This window comes from Eptatretus burgeri, chromosome 18 (assembly GCF_056783735.1).
Source record: "Eptatretus burgeri isolate ZD-2024b chromosome 18, Ebu_testis_v1, whole genome shotgun sequence".
NCBI classification, from domain to species: domain Eukaryota; kingdom Metazoa; phylum Chordata; class Myxini; order Myxiniformes; family Myxinidae; genus Eptatretus; species Eptatretus burgeri.
In genome coordinates, this window is record NC_140978.1 from 37,255,697 (window position 1) to 37,282,801 (window position 27,105).

At 46.7% G+C, this 27,105-nt stretch overlaps 1 protein-coding gene across 6 annotated transcripts in view; it reads right to left on the reverse strand.

Annotated features, from left to right (window-relative positions):
• POLR3A (RNA polymerase III subunit A) overlaps positions 1 to 21,469 on the reverse strand; it is a 67,890-nt gene extending 46,421 nt beyond the window's left edge. The window contains exons 1-7 of one of the 6 annotated variants that reach the window (XM_085863833.1): positions 21,311 to 21,469; positions 20,887 to 21,035; positions 15,064 to 15,234; positions 14,734 to 14,949; positions 9,365 to 9,499; positions 7,921 to 8,223; positions 1,053 to 1,298 (exon numbers count right to left, since the gene is read on the reverse strand). In XM_085863833.1, the coding sequence (XP_085719959.1) occupies positions 1,053 to 1,298; positions 7,921 to 8,223; positions 9,365 to 9,499; positions 14,734 to 14,949; positions 15,064 to 15,234; positions 20,887 to 21,018 (1,203 nt within the window). In that variant the 5' untranslated portion in view covers positions 21,019 to 21,035; positions 21,311 to 21,469. Of the gene's footprint in view, positions 1 to 1,052; positions 1,299 to 7,920; positions 8,224 to 9,364; positions 9,500 to 14,733; positions 14,950 to 15,063; positions 15,235 to 20,886; positions 21,036 to 21,166 lie in introns of all 6 variants that reach the window. The other 5 variants (XM_085863836.1, XM_085863838.1, XM_085863835.1 and 2 more) reach the window with 5 other exon arrangements.
• Positions 21,470 to 27,105: the final 5,636 nt, after the last annotated feature.

The following is a 27,105-nucleotide window of genomic DNA, read 5'->3' on the forward strand; positions in this document are numbered from 1 at the left end:
AGTTTTTGCGCAATGTTGTCCGCACACATATTTACCAATAAATAAATACACAGGGGTCAATACAATACCTTCGTCAAACGAAGTTTGCGAAGGTAACCAGAGAGTTGGTGTCAAAGCTACCCAATGCTCGCCTGTTTATACATTTATCGTTTTTAAAAGACTCGTCTAATAATTAATATTTCTTATAAAGCATTGCAGTGAAGTCTGATCCAAATCATTTTAAAGCAATATATGTATTTGTATATTGTAATCAGTAACAAGAGCGCAAGTGAGCACAATATACACCCAAACAAGAAGGTATATACAGAATTGTACTACTACATGGAAAACAGCATCCTGGTTGCCATGGCAACCACTTTAGGTGGCGAACGTATGTCACGACACACCGTCTCCAGTCTGTACCTATGTACCAAATGTGAAACATGAAAGTTGAAAACTTTAGGAGTTAGAGTGCGGACAGGAACGGACGGACAGACAGACGACCGGTATCACACAATACGTCCCGATATATATATATATATATATATATATATATATATATATATATATATATATATATATATATATATATATATATATATATATATATATATATATATATATATATATATATATATATATATATATATATATATCGGGCGTATAAAAAATAGTGTGGTCGATAAAAACATTAGAAAGGAAAAAAAGAGATTGCACCAAAACTTTAACATTTTCACGCTGACGCTCACGGCGGGGGTATCGCGAAAGCTCTCAACAGACGAGCTAAAAAATGCACATAGGTAGTTCGTATGTTTTTGCTTCATGTATGTAACCCAGGTTGCGTTATATTTTTTGGGGGTGAGTGAGGCAGCAGTCAGTTACCTATACACTCAAATAAAGGGATGCGTCAGAAAAACATGTTCCACGCTTGGAACAAGATCGCCCGTCGGGCAGGTACTCCGCCAGTGCAAATAATAATAATAAACCTAAATGAATTTATTATTTACATTCAGAATCACAAAAATAATTGATAATAAACTTCACCATTCGACATTCACAAAATAAGCTCCTACCTTAGTGACACGCTCTGGGAAAGTGAGAATCTTGGCCACGTGTATTGGCACAGCCACCTCATCAATACGAAGGTTGGGGTCGGGGGAAATAACCGTCCGACTTGAAAAATCGACACGTTTCCCCGACAAGTTTCCTCGGAAACGACCTTGTTTGCCCTTGAGTCGCTGTACAAAGCCACGTGTCCACTTCTTGGGTGCCATGTTGAGTGGGATGCCTGACAATTCGCTGTTTATGTACAATGCAACCTGCAAACACAAGTCATCACAATACCACCATAATCATGAAGGAAACAAAAACTGGAGGGAATTCCTCGAGTTCAAAGTTGAGTCGAAGAAGACAAAAATAACTTTTGCTGTGTAGAAGTTGATTTCCTCTAAGCATTTGTCATCGGTGTGTGAATCAAGACATTGATCCCACCACTCACAAAATATTAATTGAACGTATGTAAAATGCTGTCGTTGAGAGGATTCCATTGGAAACATAATTATCCATGTCTTCTGTTACATTTGCTTTCTGTAAAACATACATCTGCCTTCATTTGATATCGATTTGTGATATAGATTTGTCATTTATTAGTTATACATTGATGAGAACACTCAGGGTACAAAACATTAGGAACACCTGCTCTTTCCATGAAATATAATGATCAGGTGAATCCAGGTGAAAGCTATGATCTCTTATTGATTATACCTGTTAAATCCACTTCAATCAGTGTAGATGAAGTGGAGAAGACAGGTTGAAGAAGGATTTTAAAGCCTCGAGACGACTGAGACATGGATTGTGGACGTGTGCAATTCAGAGCGTGAATGGGAAAGACAAAATGTTTAAGTGCCTTTGAACAGGGTATGGTAGTAGGTGCCAGGCACACCTGTTTGAGTGTGTCAAGAACTGCAACGCTGCTGGGTTTTTCACGCTCAACAGTTTCCCATGTGTACCAAGAATGGTCCACCAACCAAAGGACATCCAGCCAACAGTTGGCCAGTGGTCAAAAATGGCTCATTCACAGAGGCCAAAGGAGGCTGACATGAATTGTGCAGAGCAACGGATGGGCTGCAGTTAGCCAACTGACAGTCCAGTAGAACATTGGTGCTGAAAGACCCATAAAATAATGCACAACACGACGTACCTTGACACCAATTGGGTATGGCAGCCGACGACCACACAGAGTTCCACTTCTTTCAGCAAAAAACAAGAACGTGGGGTTGCAGTGGGCTTAGGAAGGAAAACACTGGACACTTGAGGATTGGAAAAATATTGCCTGGTCTGATGAATCCTGGTTCCTGCTGTTTCATTCTGATGGGAGGACTAGGGAATGGAAAAAAAAACCACATGAGTACATGCATCCATCATGCTGTGTGTCAACACTGCAGGCTGGTGGTAATGGTGTGGGGTGTGTTATGGCACACACTGGGCCCCTCAATAAAAGTGGAGCAACGTTTGAATGCCACAGGATATCTGAACATCATTGCCAATCAGGTGCATCCCTTCAAGGCAGCAGTGTATCCATCTGCAAATGGATTTCTTCAGCAGGATAATGCCCCATGCCCCAAAGGCTAGGATTGTCCAGGAATGGTTCCACAAACATGACTGAATTCAGCTTACTGCAGTGGCCTGCCCAGTCACCAGATCTCAATACAATTGAGCATCTGTGGGATGAGATTGAATGAGTTATTTGGAGTAGAGCTCCACTACCAGCCAACTTGACAACTGTGAGAAGCATTGGAGCCAACATGGGCCAACATCCCTGTGGAACGCTTTCGACACCATGGAGAGTCGATGCCCCCAACGAATTGTGGCTCTTCTGCGGGCAAAAGGGAGTAAAACCAAATATTGGGAAGGTGTTCCTAATGTTTTGTCCACCGAGTATTTAATAACATGGAAATGTTGTACAAGTTCCAGGAAGACATAAGAATATCAATTAGACGGAGACAGAAGGACCCACGGAAGAGACGGAGACAGAAGGACCCACGGAAGAGACGGAGACAGAAGGACCCACGGAAGAGACGGAGACAGAAGGACCCACGGAAGAGACGGAGACAGAAGGACCCACGGAAGAGACAGAGACAGAAGGAGACAGAAGGACCCACGGAAGAGACGGAGACCCAGACCCACAGACACCTCTGGAGTATTGGTGTCAGAAAAGGCATCAGCTGTGAGGTTGCTAATTGCATTGATGTAACCACATTATGTATGTGGGACAGCTTGGCCCTGATGGCATCATTACCCACATTCTGAAATCCTGCTATCCTGCCCCTACTGATCCTTTGTCTGTTACATTCAGCCTGTTCTTGAGCAGAATGGCTGTTCCCATCTGCTTGGACGACAACAAATATCACTCGAATACACAGAGAAGGGTGGAAAAAAAAATCAAATCAACCCCAGAAGTTATCTTCCCTTCCAATGAAAAGCAAAGTCAAAGAATCCATCATCACAGATAACATCATCAAATGCCCTAATTTATCACCGGTTTTGGATTCCAGCCGAGCCACAACTTTGGATATGCTTGAATGCTTCTCTGTAAACAATGCAAAGACGATCAGAATCTTAAGCAGGAAGTTAGGGCTGCGTCTCTGGACATTGCAAGCATTTGACAGTCCGGTGTCTTCTTGTGCTTGCCAAACATTCTGCCTGTGGTGCAGATGATCACTTATTTTTTTTGCTGGCTGGATGATAGTCTCCACTCATGATCCACATTTGGCTCTCAGTGGAATCCTCTCATCCTAATGGAGGCTGAAGTGCGAAAAGGCAGCATCTTCCCTCTATGTTGACAGGAAAAGGATCTGCTGCACCTTAGTAACAATGCATCCTGGATGGATGAGCAAATTTGATCGACACAAATGAATTGCAAGCTGGATGGGTCATTGAATATCCGACCGCACACAATCTTGGGAAGGGTCTTTTGATGTCTTACTTTGCATTTTGCACTAAACAAACATTGTTTGGCATCGCCACGTCTGTCTGAATGCTGAATTTCAGAGTTACTCCGCCCTGAGGGAAAGCAATGAGATAATATTTTCTCCAAGTACTGCAAAACGGAAAGTTTCTGAAAGTGACAAGGAGGTCATTTTTGTTCTACGATGGTCAAATATATCATTCAATCAAAAAAAATGTGGATTTTATAGGTTGGAGTAAAAGAAAAAACAATTTTCAGAATTACGACGACATTGAGGCGCAGTCTTTTACACGTCGGATTAGTTATTCGTGCCTGTTTTTGTGTCCTTTAGAACGTCCCTAAAAACAGTAAGTTTCCTGTTTGGAATGATTTTCAATATTTTTTCAATGCCAGACAGACAGGCAGAGTAAAATATTAACCTGCTCATCTGTGCGCGTGTGTGATCAGGCCGAGTTTCCGTGCAATTTGCAAAATTTAGAGCCAAAGTACTGCTAAACTGCAGGTTCGTGTTCCGATTTGAGTTCCACAGTATTCAACATATAAAATTAAATTGTAATCAAGATGTTCCTTCATCATAGACCGACATCTGGAGACAAAGTGAACCAATTGCTTCACCCGATTTTGCAAACGCACGGGGTAATAATACAACAATGGGCTCTCACTGAAAAGGAGCAGTGTGCCATTGTCACAGTTTTTCACAAGTTTCTATCAAAACAAATCCCGCACAGTGCTTTGTATACCTCATGGCTTCATCAGCAAGGAAAAATAAAATTGCTCATATTAGATAACCCTTTGAACCTTAGTGGCTGTTTTTCCGACCACTATTCAAACCTCCATATACCCTTGCGGCTGTTTTCCGAACCACCATTCAAACCAGGTCAGGTTTTGTCAGGTCAGGCCAGATTAGATCTGTGACTTGCTATAGGTACCATGTAAACCTGTACTAACCTGTTCCATGGTCAGGTTGTCGGCGACTAAACCGGCTCCCCCACAAAGTTTCTTGGTGAGGAGGGTGTTTGGATATGGACACCGAGCAGGATGACGATCAAAACCTGTCAAAGGGCAGAGAAGCTCCTTGTGAGCCAACGGCCATCCATATCTCGTACCCAACTGTGTCTGCGGATGTCCTCCTGCAGTTGGATTATTTCTCATTAGGAAGTTGGTGGCAGGATTTGCACTCGGGCCACCGTAAAACCCTTCATTCCGCAAAACATTCCAAAAGCATTTTTTTAAAATCTGAAAACCCATTCCGTGGGAGTACCACCTGTGCAGTTTCCCTTCACACGGCAGCTCACCGGATGACAGGATTGGAGCAAAGCCTTCGGGAACCCCAATCTTTGATGATAGGAGGGAAACCATGGGGTAACCTTCCTGGATCAGATTGCGGTAGTGCATGTCGGGGTGGTGCTGAGGTGTCGTCCACCAGACGACGGTCTCCTGGGGTTAACCTGAGGCGGTCCCTTCGGGTGGATGCCTGGAACGTCCTATCCTGAAAAGAAAATGATCACCTGTCTCTGTTATCATCTGAGCTCAAGAGTTTAGACATCAGTATTGCAGCACTCTCTAAGGTTCAGAGACCGGATTGTGGTGAGATCATGGCGGGTGGTTACACCTACTATTGGTCTGGTCGTATAAGAATTTTGTCTCTCAAGGGACACTGGATACCATTGACCAGACTGAATGGCAGAGCTGAGCTGTTCAGGGAGCTGAGGCAAAAAACTGTACGTGCGCTAAGGGTGGACAAGGAGGCCGATGTGGGAGGAATCTGTGAGGGGGTAGAGCATCACCTGTGGTCAAGTGATTATCATCCTGTGTACAGGGGAATTCGCGCATTGCGTTCCTCCAAGCCCGTCCCTTGGTGTACTGCAGTGAGAGCGGAGGGTGGTGGACTCTTGGCAAAGGAGTCTGAAGTGAAGGCCCGCTGGGCCGGTTACTTTGAGCGGTTGTACCAGGCTGATCCACCATCTGTTGAGTTGGATGTCAAGGGTGTTACAATCCCTATTTCTGACCCTCCAATCAACTATAGTCCACCTTCGTTTGTGGAAACAGATTGTGGTGAACCGGTTGAAATGGGGTAAAGCTCCTGGGACCTGTGGCATCCATGCTGAACTTCTCAAGGCTGGTGGAAATGCTACACTCGTGTCGTTACATGCAGTTCTGTGATCTGCCTGGAACACAGGCATCATCCCAACTGAATGGAAGAGGGGCCTTGTTGTCCCTCACTGGAAAGGGAAGGGTGATCGCCAAGACGGCAACAACTACCGAGGGGTGACGCTGCCCTCAGTGCCGGGCAAGGTCTTTGCTCGGATAATTCTTGATAGGGTTCGCCACAATCTGCTTGAGCACCAGCATCCAGAGCAGTCAGGCTTTACACCAAAGAGGTCAACGATTGATCGTATCCTTACCGAACGCAGACGAGGGTTTCGGCAGGGGCTGCTTGCAGCCTATATTGATCTCTGTAACGTGATAGATTCAGTGAATTGGGATGCCCTCTGGAGGATGCCACCAAAACTGATCGATCTGATGTATGAACTATACTCTGGAAAGGAGAGTGCTGTGAGATGTGGTGGTACCATCTCCGACTTATTTCCAGTTGTTACTGGAGTTCATCAGGGGTGTGTCCTGGCCCCCACACTTTTCAGCACTTGTATGGATTGGATTCTGGGAAGGATGTCTGAGAGATCAAGCTGCGGTGCATCGTTTGGGAATGTCAAGATATCTGACCTTGATTTTGCAGATGATGCAGTCATCGTTGTGGAGACTCTGGATATCCTTTTGGTGACCCTCAAGGTGCTGAATGAGGAGTCAGAGCCGCTGGGATTTCGGGTTTTCTGGGTCAAAACTAAGATCCAGGCTTTCAATGACATCTTGGAAGCTGCTATCTTGTCTGTACCTGTTTGTGGTGAGGATGTTGAGGTCACGGAGAGATTCACTTACCTTGGCAGTGATATGCACGTCTCTGCTGGCTGTGAGCCAGAGTTCAATGGATGTCTGGGTCAGGCCTGGGAAGTCATGGATTCACTGGATCATGGGGTTGTGGCGCTGCTCGTACCTGTGCAGGAGGACAAAATTCCGAGTCCTCAGGTCCTTCGTGCTTCCAGTCTTGCTCTGTGGATGTGAGACTTGGACTCTGACCAGGGATCTGAGACGGAAAAACTTAATTCCTTTGGTACCAGGTCTCTTCGGAGAATCCTTGGCTGTCGCTGGTCAGACTTTGTGTCCAACGAGCAATTGCTGAGAGAGACTCAAATGAGATTTGTTACCTGCATAGTCCGTGAGCGTCAGCTGCGGCTATATGGACATGTGGCTGATTTTCCTGACGCTGATACTGCTCACCAGATTCTCTCAGCGAGGGAGCCTCTTGAGTAGAGGCCTCGTGGTTGCAGCAGGTTGATTATAATCATCTCAAGAAGATGGGGATGGGCTTGGGATCTACCTGGGGGATGGCCAGATGGAGGCCCTTGGAGTACCTGCAGAAAGTGGACGCAGCGATGCACTTCTCCGGCGCATGCTCCCATAGCTGATGTGTCCCGATTCAAGCCTCCATATACCCGAGCGTTCATGAGCTAATAGTGGGAGAGCCAAAAGTCCAAGGAGCTCAGGATTCAAAGGGTTAAGTAAAAATAAGTCATTGAAAAGTTACAGCATACCTAAATGCTCGGATGTTAAAGCTACAAAAGCCTTTTCTGGCACAGAAAAGGAAGCAAATGTAAAACAAAAAAGTAGAAATAGAAAGACAAAGTTGGAAAATAAGAAAGAAAAAAAAGAAGTATAAAACACAGAGATAGATCTGGGGAAAGAGGGGAGAATAATCATGATAGATTTTACGAGAAACTAATCAGGAGTGGAGAAAATACATTTAATTATCCACTTTCATTCTGTAGGTTGTCATGTCATACACCACTGCTCCAGTGGAGCGGAAGTGAAATCCCGACAAAGATCAATTTTAATTTTTGTCTCAATAGCGACTGCACCTGGAGCTGCAGGAAGTCCCAATCTTCCATGATCATCTGTGTCTTTGCCCCAGAGGAACGATGTTTGACAATGACATCGTTGAGGAATAATATCTCTGTGAGCTTCATCGTGAGGTCATCTTCATTGGTCCCAGACTTCAGGTCACTGACCACAGATGGGCGTACGCACAGCGGTGGAACAGGCAGGCGGGTCAGAATCAGGTCGGCAGGGGAACTCGTGCCAGGGCTCATAAGCAACAAGGGAATGTCTGCTACAGGCACTCGAAGAAACAGTTGCATCACCACCAGCGGGGTAAGCGATTCCTTGGGATCAAGGCAAACAAAGTAAAAATCAGAACAAAACCACCATAGTGCTTCCACAACCTAGTCTAACAATGCCATTGCCATGATGGGCCCATTTGAGCATATTGCCAACATAAAAAAAATTATCACCCATGATATTGTACGAGTTACTCAACATACCTCAAACTACAGACCATCTATTTATGATGGAAGGCTTTAGCCGAGTAAGTTTCATCGCCCTCCGTTTCTCTCTCCCATCATGCTCATGCTTTATCACCGTCCCCCCTTTTACAACTGTAAATAAATAAATGAACCTTTAAAAGCCCCCTCAAGTCATTATCCTCTCATTCTTCCCTTTTACTACTCAGGACTTATGACAGTTTAAATAACTCAGCACTCTCCGACACAGCTTGAACTTAATCTTCTCTCTCCTGCCTGGATGGGCAAACTCAAGCTCCATGACTCCTGAAAAGTTCATACAGTGCTCCTGCGAACAATTTGTTTGTACACGTTTTTGACGAGTTTGTGACTGCATATTTGGACTGAGATTCCATAAAAAAAATTTCACCTACTGGTTATATCATCACCAAGGGACAGCTGTACCTCTGATGCAATGCCTCAACAGGGCTGACAGGATGGCCGAGAAGTACGCGCACTCATCTCTAAGCTGTCTCGCTTACGTTTGAATCCCAACCCAGCTATAAACCGTCATCAGAGTGTTTCAATGATGTGTGTGCCGTCCCTCGGATGGATATTAAATGGGAATCCCGTCTGCCAACATTCGTCGGTGGACGTCAAAGATCCCACGGTGCCCTTCGCAAAGAGTAGACGAGCTATCAAATGACAAATTCCTGACCTAACCAGCAGAGGGCATTGCATCAGCGGCACAGCCACACCATCAACCAATGATGCTACCCCACAGCCTTGGCCACAAATGAAGAAGTTCCTCAACACATCATGGCACGAATGGTAGAATCAACCAGGCAGCCGACAGATGAAAGTAAACGTGGCCATCCTTTGTCAAATATTTTTCACATCTACAAACTAATGCAAATCTGAGGGACAGAACAGTGGCTAATCTCTGATGGCATTGTCATGATAAAAAAAAATTCCTGCATGCACAAGATAGTGCCAGAAAGTGACCACCTGAGTTCAGCACTACCTGTGCACGACCAACAAGCGCTGTAATTTCTTTGTTGTGTTCTGCGGCAGCATCGAAGGAAGAGTGAAACTCCCGCACCCCCAACTGGTCACCTTTCTTACTTCCAGATACCGCTTTGTACTTTTCATGCACCACCTGAAAAAATTAATAAATATATAAAGACTGCAACAGTATCAAGTTTAATTTTGTTTCTTTGAAATTTTGGCATATTTCTTAGGTTTACAAAACAAATCTCAATTATCCAAGAAAATGTTCGCATCATTGACTTGCACTGTATAATCTATAAATGATGGAGCATGTGCGTGCGCACACACACACACGAGTATACATATATACAAGGAAATACCACCCGTCACTTCACTGATGGGAATACTAAAAGGGGGGGGTAGAAAAAGAGGGGGGGAGAGGGAGGGGGGAGAATGAAGAGGTGGAGGGGAAAAGAAAGAGGAGGGGCAGAAGGGAAGGGGGAGCAAAAAGGGGAGATGGAGTGAGGAGGGGAGGGGGGAGGGAAGACAGATCGTGTGAGGTAAGAGGAAGGAATGACAGATGTGCGGTAGAGCGTTAATTACGATTCATAGTGTCTCATCAAAATGATTCCACATAGAATAACAGTGAAGATAGAAAAAAAAAGTCTAAAATCCATTTTCTACCAGTCATATGACAAACACGGCACAAAGACAAAAAACACCAGACGCATCCGGAGACAGACACTGCCCGGACGCGAGAGACAGACAGAGAGACAGAGAGTAAGCAGAGAGACAGAGAGAGAGACAGAGAGAGAGAGAGTAAGCAGAGAGACAGAGAGAGAGAGAGTAAGCAGAGAGACAGAGAGAGAGAGAGTAAGCAGAGAGACAGAGAGAGAGAGTAAGCAGAGAGACAGAGAGAGAGAGAGTAAGCAGAGAGACAGAGAGAGAGAGTAAGCAGAGAGACAGAGAGAGAGAGAGTAAGCAGAGAGACAGAGAGAGAGAGAGAGTAAGCAGAGAGACAGAGAGAGAGAGAGAGTAAGCAGAGAGACAGAGAGAGAGAGAGAGTAAGCAGAGAGACAGAGAGAGAGAGAGTAAGCAGAGAGACAGAGAGAGAGAGAGTAAGCAGAGAGACAGAGAGAGAGAGTAAGCAGAGAGACAGAGAGAGAGTAAGCAGAGAGACAGAGAGAGAGAGAGTAAGCAGAGAGACAGAGAGAGAGTAAGCAGAGAGACAGAGAGAGTAAGCAGAGAGACAGAGAGAGAGAGTAAGCAGAGAGACAGAGAGAGAGAGTAAGCAGAGAGACAGAGAGAGAGTAAGCAGAGAGACAGAGAGAGAGTAAGCAGAGAGACAGAGAGAGTAAGCAGAGAGACAGAGAGAGTAAGCAGAGAGACAGAGAGAGAGAGTAAACAGAGAGAGAGTAAGCAGAGAGAGACAGAGAGAGTAACCAGAGAGAGTAAGCAGAGAGTCAGCAGAGAGACAGAGAGAGTAAGCAGAGAGACAGAGAGAGTAAGCAGAGAGTTTGGTTGGATAAATATCCACCCCCTTTGAGTTAATACTCAGTGGAATCACCTTTGACAGCAATTACAGCTGTGAGTCTGTTGGGATGGGTCTCAGCTAACTTTGCCAAAATTGATTGGGTTATATTTACCCATTCTTCTGTCCAAAACTGATCAAGCTCAGTCAAGTAGCGTGGGGAGTGTTGATGGACATCAATCTTCAAGTCGTGCCACAGATTTTCGATTGGATTTAGGTCAGGGCTCTGACTGGGCCACTCAAGGATATTTATCTTTTTGTTCCTTAACCACCCCAGTGTAGCTTTGGCTGTGTGCTTCGGGTCGTTGTCATGCTGAAAGGTGAACTTCCGTGCCAATTTCAGCTTTGTTACAAAGAGCAGCAGGTTCTCCTCATGGATTTGCCTGTATTTGGCTCCATTCATTGTTCCCTCTATCCTTACAAGTCTGAGTCCCTGCAGCTGAAAAGCATCCCCATAGCGTGATGATGCTACCACCTTGCTTCACAGTAGGGACGGTGTTCTTTGGGTGATGTTCTGTGTTGGGTTTGTGGCAAACATAACGTTTTACATTTAGGCCAAAAAGTTCCATCTTGGTTTCCTCAGACCACAAAACATTTTGCCACATGGCTTCAGAATCTCTGGAGTGGTTTTTTACACACCTCAAATGGGACTCACGGTGGACTATTTTGCGTAATGGCTTCCTTCTTTCCACCCTACCATACAGGACAGACTTGTGGAGTGCTTGGGATATTGTCACATGCACAGGAGTGACCAGTCTTTGTCATAAAGGCCTGCAGCTCTTTCAAAGTTGCCATTGGCCTATTGGTGGTCTCTCTGATCAGTCTCCTCTTTGCTTGGTCATTCAGTTTGGAGGGACGGCCTGATCGAGGCAGGGTCTTTGTGGTACCATACGCTTTCTACTTCTTAATGATTATCTTGACTGTGCTCCAAGGGATATTTAAGGCCTTTGAAATATTCTTATTCCCATCCCTGATCTGTGCCTTTCCACAACTTTATCCCAGAGGTCCTTTGAAAGCTCCTTGGTGCTCCTTGGTTGAGTCTTTGCTGTGAAATGCACTCCCCAGCAGAGGAAACCCACAGGAACAGTTGATTTTATTCTGAAATAATCAAAATCACTACAATTTAACACAGGTGGAGGCCATTTAACATGGTGTGTGATTTTGAAGGAGATTGGTTACACCTGAGTTAATTTACAATTGCTATTATAAGGGGGGTACACACTCATCCAATCAAGATATTCTAGTTTTGTATTTTTAATGAATTTTCTGAAATTTGTAAAATTTGTTTTTCATTTGTAAGTTGTGGGTTACGATGTGTAAATAAAGGTGGAAAAAAGTTTGATTTAATGTAATTTAATTCAAGGCAATAAGGTAACAAAAGGTGAAAATTTTGAAAGGGGGTGTAAACTTTCTATTGGTCAGGTCAGGTATGGGAGCATGCGCCAGAGCAGCGCATCGCTGCGTCCACTTTCCGCAAGTACTTCAGGGACCTCCGCCTGGCCATCGCCCAGGCAGATGCCTGGCACATCCCCATCTCCTTGAGATGCCGATCAGCCTGCTGCAACCACGAGGCACGTGGTCGGCCCATTGGCCTCCTCCACTCACGAGACTCCCTCGCTGAGAGAATGTTGTGAGCAGGATCAGAGTCAGAAAAACGAGCCACATGTCCATACAGCCGCAGCTAACGCTCACGGACTATGCAGGTAACAAATCTCATTTGAGTCTCTCTCAGCAACCGTTCGTTAGACACAACGTCCGACCAGCGATAGCCAAGGATTCTCCGAAGAGACCTGGTACCAAAGGAATTATGTCTCAGTCTCCGTTGTCCGAATCAGGGAAGAGCAAGTCCCGTCGCTGTCATCGTCATTTGCAGCCTCTTCCTCCCAAATGATGTCGTCCTCTGTGCCGTCCATGTTGTTGGAGATGAAGCATTTTAGAAATGCTCGCTTGATGATGTCCGACGGTATCTCCTACCACACCTTGACGATCCAGCCGCAGATCATCGGAAGGTCAAACTTTCTCATCCTCCCACTCTTGATGCAAGTCTTCTCCCCACTCATTATCCAGTCGGACGAGCAGTGACGTAGCCCGTCCTTGAACGGCTTGATGGACACATCGAGGGGTTTCAGGAGCAATGTCATCCCACCTGGGATGATGACAAGATCGGTGTTGGTCTGATGGAGCAGCGCTTTGGTGTTGTCGGTCTTGTGACAACTGAATGCATCCAGGACTAGCATGCTCAGTCAGGAGAAACCGCCATCCAGCCAACTACCCCAGACCATGCGCACCAAGTTGTGGACCAGTCACTTGTCTATCCACCCCTTCTGCTGTGCATGAACAATGATGCTGGCTGGAAACTTGTCTTTGGCCATTTTCTTCTTCTTCAACACGACATGCACAGGAGGATAGCCACTATCTGCGGTGCAGGAGAGCATGACGGTGAAACGGTCCTTCTCATGACCAGTGGTGTTGACCATCACATTGCACACAAGCTTATTTGAGGTGGGTGCTCAATTATTAGACTCTAGCTATTATGAATAATTCTTCTTTTGATGAGACCAGATGGTCGTCTTCTTTTGTGTTTCATGGCATTTTCAGAGCTGTGAGGCTCTCTATACGCCACGCACCTAAACCCCGGGTATCTCCGGACGTTTCCGAGCGTGGCTTTATTCAATTTTCACACACGGTTAATAAAACACTGTACAAACTCTTAAACTGAAGCAATTTTCAAAATTGAAACTGTGGAATTGAGCTTAACAGCAATTGTGACTGCTAAAATTAAGTATTCATCTGGAATGTAATTGAAATTCAGCATTGATCGTATTTAAGACTGATGGTGGCAATAGCTCGCCCACTCTTCTTAAAGGACCACCCATCCATTGGGGCCATACTCTGTTCAGAGCATTGGTGCTGCCAAAGCAGTCTCCTGGGCTATTGGGCACATTCCTGGACGGGTCGCCACTCCGACGCAGGATACTCAAATGGCTCAATCATCCCAGGATGCTGGTACTCATTTCGCTAACCTCGGAAGGATGACAGGATGAGTCAAACCCACCTGGTATTAATTCAACAGCCGAGTGGATTTGAACTCAGGACCCGAGGATCCCAAGCCCACCACCCTAACCATGAAGCCAACACCAAGCATGCATGACGGACACAATGGGGGTTTTTAACAGCCACCACCAAATGCTAACATACGGAGATGCCCAGTTTAAAGTCCGTCCAAGGGACGACACACTAATAGATGCCTCACCCTGTATGCGAAGCACGGGTTTGCATTTCTGGGTTGAGATTCTAACCCAGGCTGGACGGCACAGAGGCGAGCGTGCGTACCTCTCGGCCATCCTGTCAATCTAGCGAGGATATTAAAAGTTGAACGGATGAAAGATTTCAATGAAGTGTTGAAAGTCAACAGCCATACAATTCTGGCAAGGCACAAAAGCCTGAGAAAAGGCAAAGTTTTTAAAGTGACAAAAAATTGGACATTCACCATCAAACAGCTCGTGACATTCTCGATCTTTTGGGGACAGACATCGAGTTAACCATTTTTTCCTGAAAGTTGCAAAAATTTGAAACGTTTTTTTAAATTTTTTTTTAGCTTTGTCTTGCATAGTCCTGAAAATACGTTCAGCAGGTATATTAAATAATACTTTCAGCAGGTACACGTTCAAATATGAAACACATAACTGCCTCACCTCTATGTTTCACATACAGGTGAGGCAGTTGCATTTCCACAACAATATAATACAAACGTACTTTCTGACCAGTAGAGACCTCCAAGCAAAAAACAAATAAATGTTACAACTTCAAAGAGCAGAAATACGAGGATAATTGCTGTCGTGCTACTTGTGTACTCGGACGACAATGCAAACCTTCAACAAGCCGCACTTCTTCACTGGACCGTTGTGAACACCACAGTGTGGACAGAGAGAGATCTTGCGGCAGCGTTCAGCAACACGCCGCTTCAAGCCTCGCTTAGCCAGATATGGCAAGCCAGGTCGGGTCATGGAATCGAGAAAACTAGACCGTTCCACACCGCTCAGCAACACGTGGGAGCAAGATTTGCAAATCATTTGCAGCACACCAATCTAATTTGTAAAAAAAACAACAGAGGGGAAACGAATGTGGTACCACACCAAAGCAGCTTCGTCACTGTATTTTCAAGGGTAGTAAATGATCAGGTTTCAGATAAAGGTACATACCATTGCTTTGAAATATCCAATATGAAAGCAAGGCAGAGCCAGGTCGATATATCCAAAATGGCCTGTGCAGTCAGCAAGATTTTTGCCACAGGTATTGCAAAGCCTATCTTTCTGACAGGTGCCCAGGCGTGCATCCAAAACACCATACGTCACCGGAGTGTGCGTGGCATCCTGCAAGGTTTTAAAAGAACAGGGATGAACACGTTAACACCATGACTTCATAACCAACTAGTAACACGTCTAACATTTAATTATGAAAGTGAAACAAACTTGGTTACCATAGTAACGTGATTCAATTACAGGTCTTTGTCAACTTTGCAATAGGACGACTCATTCTGTTATGCCATGTACCCTCCATATGTGGCGCTGATCGATACCGGTAGCTCTGAAAGTTTCGTCAACAGCTCACTAGCGAAAGACAGGAAATGGAAGATCCACCCGACAGACAATACGGTATGCATGGCCTCCACATCACTACAGTCCAGCGTACGAGGGTACTGTAATGTTGAGCTGGACGTAAAAGGCCACACGTATCGGGATGTAAGGGTACTGGTGCTTCGTGGTTTATGCGCAGATGTGATTTTGGGTCATAATGTCCTCAAGCAGCACACGAGTGTCGAAATACCCTTTGGAGGAAACAAACCTCGTCTAATTCTAAATGCTCTGACCACCCCAGAGGTATCGTCCCCCCTGTTTGCCAACTTGTCGCCGGTCTGTAAACCGATAGCGATCAAATCGCGATGATATACCACCGCCGATATGAACTTCATCACTTCAGAGACCAAGCGATTACTGGAAGAAGGTATTATAGAACCGAGCGATTCGCCATGGCGCGCGCAGGTGTTGGTGACCAGCAGCCCGAACCATAAGAAACGAATGGTTGTCGATTACTCGCAAACGGTCAATCGCTTCACCCACCTCGATGCCTACCCTTTGCCGCGCATAGACGAGATGGTCGAATGCGTGACCAACTACAGAATATTCAGCACCATCGATTTGTGAAGCGCCTATCATCAAATTCCCATTCGAGAGGAAGACAAACCTTACACCACGTTCGAGGCAGGTAGACGCCTCTATCAATTTAAGAGGATCCCATTCGGTGTCACGAATGGAGTAGCTTGCTTCCAACGACTTATGGACGACATCATCTCGGATGAAAACCTCAAAGACACTTTTGTTTACGTGGACAATGTCACGGTGTGCGGCAAGGATCGGGGGGAACATGATGCGAATCTGGACAGATTCTTGAGCATTGCTAGAAAATATAATGACACTCAACTACGACAAATGCGTATTCTCGGCAAAGTCAATTGATCTTCTCGGCTACACAATAGCCGACGGCACGATTAAGCCTGATCCTGAGCGATTGCGCCCGCTCCGTGAGCTACCCCCACCCCATGACCTGCAGTCATTGCACCGGGTGATTGGGATGTTTGCGTACTACGCTAGATGGATTCCCCAATACTCTGAGAAAATACATCCCCTGGTGCATTGCAAAAGCTTCCCGCTAGATGCCGCTGTTGTAAAAGCTTTCCACAGCTTTAAAGATGATATCAGTAATTCCGTGGTGTTATCGATTGATAGCACGGTGCCGTTCGTGGTGGAAACGGACGCTTCCGATCACTCGATCGCCGCGACGCTCAATCAGTCCGGACGACCCGTCGCGTTCTTCTCGAGAACTCTTTCTGGAAGCGAGCAGAGACACTTGGCGATAGAGAAGGAAGCGTACGCTATTGTCGAAGCCCTACGTAAATGGAGATATTATTTACTGGGCAACCACTTCACGCTCGTCACGGACCAGCGATCCGTTGCCTTCATGTTTGATGGGAAAAATAACGGGAAAATTAGGAATGAGAAAATAATGAGATGGCGGATAGATCTATCTTGTTATAGTTACGACATTGTTTATTGACCCGGGAGGGAAAACCCTGCTGCAGACACCTTCTCTCGGGTCTACTGTTCGGCGACATCCGGTCGGGCTTTGCAAGACCTTCATGTGTCTCTGTGCCACCCAGGGGTAACCAGAATGGCACATTTCGTGCGCAGACAAAACATTCCCTATTCTATCGAAGATATTAAACAAATGAATGCTTCTTGCCCTGTTTGTGCTGAACTAAAACCCAGATTCTATGGCGCCGCTCCTGGCAGGTTGATCAAGGCCACTTCACCCTTCAAGAGACTAAATATCGACTTCAAAGGGCCTCTGCCGACCGAGACAGACAACAGACACATACTCACTGTTGTTGATGAATACTCAAGGTTCCCATTTGCATTCCCGTGCTCGGATATGACCTCGGGCACTGTCGTGAAATGTCTCTCTGACCTCTTTGCCATGTTTGGGAAACCTTCGTACATACATTCAGACAGAGGACTGTGTTTCATGTCGGCCGGGCTAAAACAATTCCTATATGAAGATGGCATAGCAACTAGTCGAACGACGGGATACAACCCACAGGGTAATGGGCAGGTGGAACGGTATAATGGAGTTATTTGGAAAGCCGTAACCCTGGCGCTGAGATCGAGAGGACGGGCCCGAGCGGTGGGAGGTTACCCTTCCCGACGCTCTGAATTCCATACGCTCTTTGCTCTGTACGTCCATCAATGCTACTCCGCACGAACGAATGTTTACTCACCAACGACCATATACTGGCGGCCAATCGGTGCCCAACTGGCTAACCGATCCGGGAACAGTGTTCATGAAGTGCCCGGTACGACAAAGCAAGTATGAACCGATGGTGGAGGAGGTCGAACTCATTGATGCTAATCCTGAGTATGCTCATGTTAGACTTCCTGATGGCAGGGAGACCACTGTGTCGGTTCGCCATCTGGCTCCCGCAGGTACTCCTCACTCTGACATTCCCTCCCCAGGTGTTTCCCCCTCAGGAACTTTTCCACCCGAGAATGGTGGCGTCGGGGTTGAGGGAGACGAAGCTACCGCATTCCACCCGAGTGCGATCGAGGAGTCATCCCCGGCATGAATCGAGGCTCCCCAAGGGGATCGGAAGCCTCCATCAAGTGAAACCACCATTTACTCCCGGAGAGGTCGACGGATAAAACCCCCTCGACGACTCGATCTGTAAAGGGGATTATCGGCATCCCTTGATGACACCTTACTCTGCTTCTAAAACTCAAAATAATCCTCACTGCTTGAGATGTATGCTCCTATAGCTTTGAAGTAATCATGGTGCGTTAGTTGAACCTCTAGTTACATTTTAAAGATGGGGAGAATGTGATGAAATAAAAGATGAAATGACGCGCGATCACGTGACGCGTGGCTCGCACACGAGACAGATAAAACCGAGATGCTGCGCGTCGGTGGGATTGTCCCTGGGGCATTGTCATTAACTGCGGTGGTTCACTTGGTGCTCCTTGAATGCTGAGAATTGAGAGTATACCGGACTCCGTGCTTATGCTGGCTAATCGTTGTTATACTTTGCGGTGATTGACTGCACATGTATTCCTTTTGTGTTTGTAGAGACGGCTTCAATGAAGTGAAATAAAGCCTTATACTCCGAAGGTTCTTCTCTCACATTCATTACACTACCTGTGTGTACAGGCCGTGCACCCTCCCACCCTACCTGTGTGTACAGGCCGTGCACCATCCCACCCTACCTGTGTGTACAGGCCGTGCACCATCCCACCTTACCTGTGTGTACAGGCCGTGCACCCTCCCACCCCACCTGTGTGTACAGGCTGTGCACCATCCCACCCTACCTGTGTGTACAGGTTGTGCACCCTCCCACCCTACCTGTGTGTACAGGCCGTGCACCCTCCCACCCTACCTGTGTGTACAGGCCGTGCACCCTCCCACCCTACCTGTGTGTACAGGTTGTGCACCCTCCCACCCTACCTGTGTGTACAGGTTGTGCACCCTCCCACCCTACCTGTGTGTACAGGTTGTGCACCATCCCACCCTACCTGTGTGTACAGGCCGTGCACCCTCCCACCCCACCTGTGTGTACAGGCCGTGCACCCTCCCACCCTACCTGTGTGTACAGGCCGTGCACCCTCCCACCCCACCTGTGTGTACAGGTTGTGCACCCTCCCACCCTACCTGTGTGTACAGGCTGTGCACCATCCCACCCTACCTGTGTGTACAGGTTGTGCACCCTCCCACCCTACCTGTGTGTACAGGCCGTGCACCCTCCCACCCTACCTGTGTGTACAGGCCGTGCACCCTCCCACCCTACCTGTGTGTACAGGCCGTGCACCCTCCCACCCTACCTGTGTGTACAGGCCGTGCACCCTCCCACCCTACCTGTGTGTACAGGCCGTGCACCCTCCCACCCTACCTGTGTGTACAGGCCGTGCACCCTCCCACCCCACCTGTGTGTACAGGTTGTGCACCCTCCCACCCTACCTGTGTGTACAGGTTGTGCACCCTCCCACCCTACCTGTGTGTACAGGTTGTGCACCCTCCCACCCCACCTGTGTGTACAGGCCGTGCACCCTCCCACCCCACTTGTGTGTACAGGCCGTGCACCATCCCACCTTACCTGTGTGTACAGGCCGTGCACCCTCCCACCCCACCTGTGTGTACAGGCCGTGCACCCTCCCACCCCACCTGTGTGTACAGGTTGTGCACCCTCCCACCCCACCTGTGTGTACAGGCCGTGCACCCTCCCACCCCACCTGTGTGTACAGGTTGTGCACCCTCCCACCCCACCTGTGTGTACAGGCCGTGCACCATCCCACCTTACCTGTGTGTACAGGCCGTGCACCCTCCCACCCCACCTGTGTGTACAGGCTGTGCACCATCCCACCCTACCTGTGTGTACAGGTTGTGCACCCTCCCACCCTACCTGTGTGTACAGGCCGTGCACCCTCCCACCCTACCTGTGTGTACAGGCCGTGCACCCTCCCACCCTACCTGTGTGTACAGGCCGTGCACCCTCCCACCCTACCTGTGTGTACAGGCCGTGCACCCTCCCACCCTACCTGTGTGTACAGGCCGTGCACCCTCCCACCCTACCTGTGTGTACAGGCCGTGCACCCTCCCACCCCACCTGTGTGTACAGGTTGTGCACCCTCCCACCCTACCTGTGTGTACAGGTTGTGCACCCTCCCACCCTACCTGTGTGTACAGGTTGTGCACCCTCCCACCCCACCTGTGTGTACAGGCCGTGCACCCTCCCACCCCACTTGTGTGTACAGGCCGTGCACCATCCCACCTTACCTGTGTGTACAGGCCGTGCACCCTCCCACCCCACCTGTGTGTACAGGCCGTGCACCCTCCCACCCCACCTGTGTGTACAGGTTGTGCACCCTCCCACCCCACCTGTGTGTACAGGCCGTGCACCCTCCCACCCCACCTGTGTGTACAGGTTGTGCACCCTCCCACCCCACCTGTGTGTACAGGCCGTGCACCATCCCACCTTACCTGTGTGTACAGGCCGTGCACCCTCCCACCCCACCTGTGTGTACAGGCCGTGCACCCTCCCACCCCCACCTGTGTGTACAGGTTGTGCACCCTCCCACCCCACCTGTGTGTACAGGCCGTGCACCCTCCCACCCCACCTGTGTGTACAGGTTGTGCACCCTCCCACCCCACCTGTGTGTACAGGCCGTGCACCCTCCCACCCCACCTGTGTGTACAGGTTGTGCACCCTCCCACCCTACCTGTGTGTACAGGTTGTGCACCCTCCCACCCTACCTGTGTGTACAGGTTGTGCACCCTCCCACCCTACCTGTGTGTACAGGTTGTGCACCCTCCCACCCTACCTGTGTGTACAGGTTGTGCACCCTCCCACCCTACCTGTGTGTACAGGTTGTGCACCCTCCCACCCTACCTGTGTGTACAGGTTGTGCACCCTCCCACCCTACCTGTGTGTACAAGCTCTTGCTGACGACATGTAGCTGCGCCTGTTGCCGGATCTGCGCAGGTGACTGCAATCCAAAGCAGATGTGGCTGATCTTTCTCGCCACGTCCGTCTCACGAAACTGTTCTTTCCCCATGACGTCGCGTTCACCTTCTTTCAGGAGAAACAAAACAAGAACACAAATCACAAGGGACGATTCCAACGGTCATTCGTCAAAAATGTCTCGATGAAAGAAAATCGGCCAATTAATCATCGTTACCAAACCACCAATTAATTATTATTACCAAACCACCAATCAGATCGACGAAGATTTCATTTCCACACAGAAAATGAACACTTCATGAACGAAAGGTGAATCCATTCCTGTCCGTTCCGAAGGTTTCTCTAGATAAACAAAGTTCAACAAACCACACATGGCGGGACCTTACAGCTTTTCACGACGGGTACAGACGCTTTTTCGTGTATTCCACGTTCACAAGATCCGTCTCATTCGCGAAAGGAACTGAACGGGAACAAATTTAATGGCACACACTTCATTGACAAGATCGTGCGGTGTATACGACGCGTCTATTAAATGCGTCACAGAATCACACCGGAAACCTTATTTATATACCCGTTTTGTACTCGTTTACCATTGATACCCTGCACTATGTTGCATGACTTGTATCGTCATCGTCAGTAAATCATACAAAAAAGACTCATAGGAAATTGGAAAAACGCTCATACACCGCCTTTAATGCTGACACCGGTCACGTGACAGTTACGTCATGAGGGAACGCCCACGATCAAGGATGTTCGATCATCTTCAGCGCGGATCATTCGGCCCGTCATGCCTGCGCCACACCGACACCACGAACCATCTCCTCCTCCTGGTCCACAATGCACACACAAACGAATCGACATGAACCCGCTTGGTTTTGATTCCCTTTGTTTCGAAGTTTAAAAACCTCTCATTACTTCGAGTGCAGATCCATTCAATGGGGAATAATGAATTCAGCTCGCGTCACACAGAATACACGTTTTACATTCATTCCTGCAACTGAACGACGCAACAGGAATGTTGTTCCTTAGAATGAATTATTTTATTATCTAAAACCCGTTAATCTGAATAATAACTCGATTGACTCTAACGGATGGATGTTCAAGTCATTGCGCCGCCATCTTGAGACCCCCAAAAAACGGTCACCACACGCGCATGGTTCGGACCAGGGGTGTGTTCCGTGAGCAAGCTGCTTGCCACCGCTTGCAAAGTTACACGTTCCGTATTAATCGCTTTGCAAGCCGCATGACAAACGTAGTCGGCCATTAAGGCAGGTGTGTGTGTGTGTGTGTGTGTGTGTGTGTGTGTGTGTGTGTGTGTGTGTGTGTGTGTGCGTGTGTGCGTGTGTGCGTGTGTGTGTGTGTGTGTGCGGGTGTGAGTGTATGTGTGCGTGTGTGTGTGTGTGTGTGTGCGGGTGTGGGTGTGAGTGTATGTGTGGGTGTGCGTGTGAGTGTGTGTGTGTCTGTGTGTGTGTGTGTGTGTGTGCGGGTGTGAGTGTATGTGTGCGTGTGAGTGTGTGTGTGCGGGTGTGTGAGTGTGTGTATATGAGTGTGAGTGTGTGTGTGAGTGTGTGTATATGAGTGTGTGTGTGTGTGTGTGTGTGTGTGTGTGTGCAGGGTGAGAGTGTGAGTGTGTGTGAGAGTGTGAGTGTGTGAGTGTGAGTGTGTGAGTGTGTGAGTGTGAGTGTGTGAGTGAGTCTGAGTGTTCATGTGTGAGTGTGTGTGCGGGTGTGAGTGTATGTGTGCGTGTGAGTGTGTGTGTGTGTATATGAGTGTGTGTGTGTGTGTGTGTGTGTGTGTGTGTGTGTGCAGGGTGAGAGTGTGAGTGTGTGTGTGAGTGTGAGTGTGTGAGTGTGAGTGTGTGAGTGTGAGTGTGTGAGTGTGAGTGTGTGTGTGTGTCTGTGTGTTCATGTGTGAGAGTGTGTGCGGGTGTGAGTGAATGTGTGCGGGTGTGTGAGTGTGAGTATATGAGTGTGAGTGTGTGTGTGAGTGTGTGAGTGTGTGTATATGAGTGTGTGTGTGTGTGTGTGTGCAGGGTGAGAGTGTGAGTGTGTATATGAGTGTGAGTGTGTGTCAGAGTGTGAGTGTGTGAGTGTGAGTGTGTGTATATGACTGTGTGTGTGTGTGTGTGCGTGTGTGTGTGTGTGGGTGTGAGTGTGTGCGTGTGTCATTGGTTGTTATATCCATATTGTTGAGAAGGTGTAACTAAGTCCTCCTCTGTCTCAAAGTGTCCACCTCCATTTCAGTAAAGGATCCCGAATCATGTACAAAGTTGGGAAGTTTTCTTGTTCTCAAAGTTTTGTTCTGAGGCTTCTTTTCAGGATGGTCACCGAACCCCGGACACCTTCCAACTGTAGTTCGCTTGCAGTAATATTCCCAGGAATGTTTTTTTTAAGATCTCCGTGGGGTTCTTCTTCGTTATTACTGTTACTCCAATAATCATTGCTACAATTTTGGATCTCTTCAACTTCCAGGATCTTTTCACTTCATTTTTGAGATCTTGGTATTTGGTCATTTTCTTGATTTCTGCGTTCTTTCATCCAAAATCACTGCATGGATACTGAAACCCCAATTAGCCATGTCGTCTTTTCCTTTTTGTACCTCAGCACTACATCCGGTCACAATGCTTTGTTTTCTTTGTTCACACTCGATGGGATCATAAGGTCGTATGTGAGCATTACTTCCTTGTTTTCAATGATGGTTTGTGTTTCCATGAGTTTTCTGGAACTGGGATATTGAGACTTTTGCAGATGTGCCGATGGATTACTCCACGTCCATTGTTGTGCATTTGTGTGTGCAACTGTTCTGACATGAGTTAATTACATCCCGATAGGAGGTGGCTTGTGCTTTCTGTTTCTACCTTGCAAAACCTACACTTGTCCGATTGACTCGGTCCTGCCATTTTCTTAAAGCCATTCGTGTCGTGTCCTTGGTCATGGGCATCAATAATGTTCATTCTCTATCCCAGTTGAGCTGACATCTTCTTAGCCAATCCAGTGATCCTTCTTTGTCTATTCCCATTCTGTCCAACTCTTTTTTTTTTAATACTTTCCTGTTCTTTTATGGTTTTCTAGTTGTTGGTGTATTTGTTCATACTTTGTCTTATATTTTTATTTTGTCTTTGTTTTTTTTTACAACTTTTTGGCCTCTATTTGGTATTGTTGCGGTTTCATGTATGACATCTTCCATTCACACCTACAGTATGTCTCTACGAAAGGACCGTCTGGAACCCCCCCTCCCCCCATCTACTTTCTCAACAATCCTCTTGAAGAAGTCCTTTCAATTTAACCTTCTGGGTCTCACTATCTGCCATGATCTTTCCTGGGAAAGCTGCATTTCCAACCTGGCCTTCAAAGCCAGTTGCCGACTGGGCATCCTCCGTCATGCAAAGTTCTTCCTTGGCACACCTGAGCTCCAGACCACAAAGAAAGCTTTCATCCACAGCCTGATGGAGTACTGCTCTCCCCCTTTGGGCTGGTGCTCCTGCCTCCCACATTTCTTAGCTTCACGCTGTGGAAACCAAGGCATTTTGGATCATAGGTATTAGTCTGGCAGCCATTGGCTAAAGTGTGTTTTGGAGTACATACAAAATTTTATTGCAGATTCTGGTAACATAGACTATACTAAACTCAAATCTGAGTGGTGCCACTTTGTCACGCTTGAGAATGTTTTTTTAGGAGCAAAATTCAAAATGGCCGCCATCAAAACCGTTTTTTGGCCGTAACTCGGCAAAAAATCGAGATATGAACCCGATTTCAGTGGCAAACCCAATGTTTTGGGGGTCAAGGAATACACTGATATGTTTACATAAACCATATCATCCATATAAATAGTCCATATTGCAATATTGGTATATCAGATACCATATTTTGACCAAAATTGTAATAAATTATTGACCAATTGTTGAAGTTTAGACCGATAAAGCTTGAGCCAAATAATATCAAGGGTACATACGATGAAGACACTGAAAGGTTGCTGATGTGCTTTTATTGCGCTTTTATTGTGTTTATATGTAGATGTAGCACGGTTCCAATTGAGTTTCATGGTATAGCGAAAAAAGTGTTAAAAAAGAATTTTTTACAGAGCAGTTTTTCCCCAGTACAGTTGTGACAAAAAATGGCTGCCATGAAGATCAATGAACTGTGTCAACAGATCAAGTAAGTTATATATGCTTGGATATTTTTTTAAAGAAACATGCAAAACTGTGTGTTAATTAACAGTAAAGTATTGTTAACAGTAGACTAATCAATTTTCTTTTGAAAGCAAGACGTTTTTGTATCTTCATATCATGATTGTTTTGATACCATAGCAACCGTTTGTGTTGATGATGTTTAAAGTACACAGGGTGGAAACAGGTTTTCTGATTTTTTTATACATGTATTTTACAAATAAATGAAATTATTAATTTGTTCATCACCCCTTGTAAATGTCTTCCATTTAAGAATGCATCGGGGTGTTTAACTTTCTGAACAATTAATATAAGACATAGTTATTTCGTGATAGTTTTGCATTATATTGATATAACAACAATTGAACATTTCTGCTTGTCTTTTTCTAGTGACAACGTTCGACAGCTGTGATCTTGAATCCACTTGAACTGAACGATGGCATCACAGCTTAACAATTCTTGCCTGCTCAATAGTCGCATGAATTGCAGTGCCAGTAAACAGCCATTGAGTGTAGCTGGACCTGAAAGGCTCAACACCAACGTAGAAGCGAGCAAACGTAGAGGTGGTGGGTGGCATGTCGCTCTCGAAACCCTGTTACAAGACTCTACTGAGACACTCTACACACACAAGAATTGCGTTGCAACATACACTTCCAAGACGCACATTAAACGTTTGTTGCAGAAGAAAGAAAAATATGAAGAGCCTGTCGTGAAGAGAACGCGCCGAACAGATGGCATATCGTTCAATTTTAAAGAACAATGTCTCATTTGTGGTGAAAAGTTTCTGAGCTTACGACGAATGGTTCCCAAGTTTCAGTAACAGTCCACAAAGAAGAAATGCCCTCCTCCGACAGACAGACAGAACCTCCGAGAAAGATTGGCCACGTGTATTGACCCTCTACAACCAGAGAATCACCCGGATGGGCTTGTGAACATTGTAACTGGAATAATGAATCCAAACATTGTCAACGCTGACATTTCTGTTGGCATAGGAGTCAAACAGATGAAGGAGTATGAGGAGCAATGGCCAGACAGCTTCAACAAGCCGCTCAGCAAACAAGTAGTCACGATGGCAGTGTCCCGAAAGCAGATAAAGGTCGGACAAACACCTGTATATGACACGGGGCTCATATATTCAAGAGTGTTGGGCCTTCAGGCAGTGAGGGACATCAACCTGAAAGATATCCTGAAGTTTGAGCTCGCCGCAGTACCGCCTTCTATGTTTGAAGGTAACGGTGACATGCGAATCACAAAATCGAAAGCAGTCTTAAAGCAGAAATTGCAGGTGGAGGTGTCTGACAGAATGTTTCCAGCTGATGGAGCAATCATTGTAGATGTTTGTGCTATGCTGTGGGTGATTCAATGGCCATCGAAAGGAACAGTAGAGGACTATGTGCAGAATCTTCTCTCTTATTTGAGAGATAAGCTGAAGATATGTGATACGTATTTGGTCTTTGACCGGTATTATGACAACAGCATCAAGGAAGTCACGCGAACCGCTCGTGCAGGCAAAGATGCCAGTCGACGACACCAGCTGAATCTGACGACGCCACTCCCTGCACAAAAGATCGTTTTGACAGTGACAGACAACAAATTCCAGTTAATAAATATTATTTGCAGCTACATTAAAGACCATCCTGAATCATTTTCTACCAACACAAAGCTCATATTAACTGGACCTAACCCAATACCTATGGACATTGCAGAATACCAAGTAGTAGAGAGGCCTGACCCAAGAACCACTCACGAAGAAGCCGATGTTATTATGGTACAACAAATGGTCCTTCTAGCCTCATGAGGAGTTCCAAGTATCCGGGTAATTTCAGATGACACAGATGTATTCATATTGCTGTTGCATTTTTACCAACTGAAGGAACTGGCATGCAACCTTGTGATGGCTGGTACAAGTCGTGACAGATCGTCTGTTGACATCAAGGCGACAGTGCAGAAGCATGCACGTATTGTCACCCAAGTTCTGGCAGCACATGTGGTGTCTGGATGTGACACAGTTGCCTA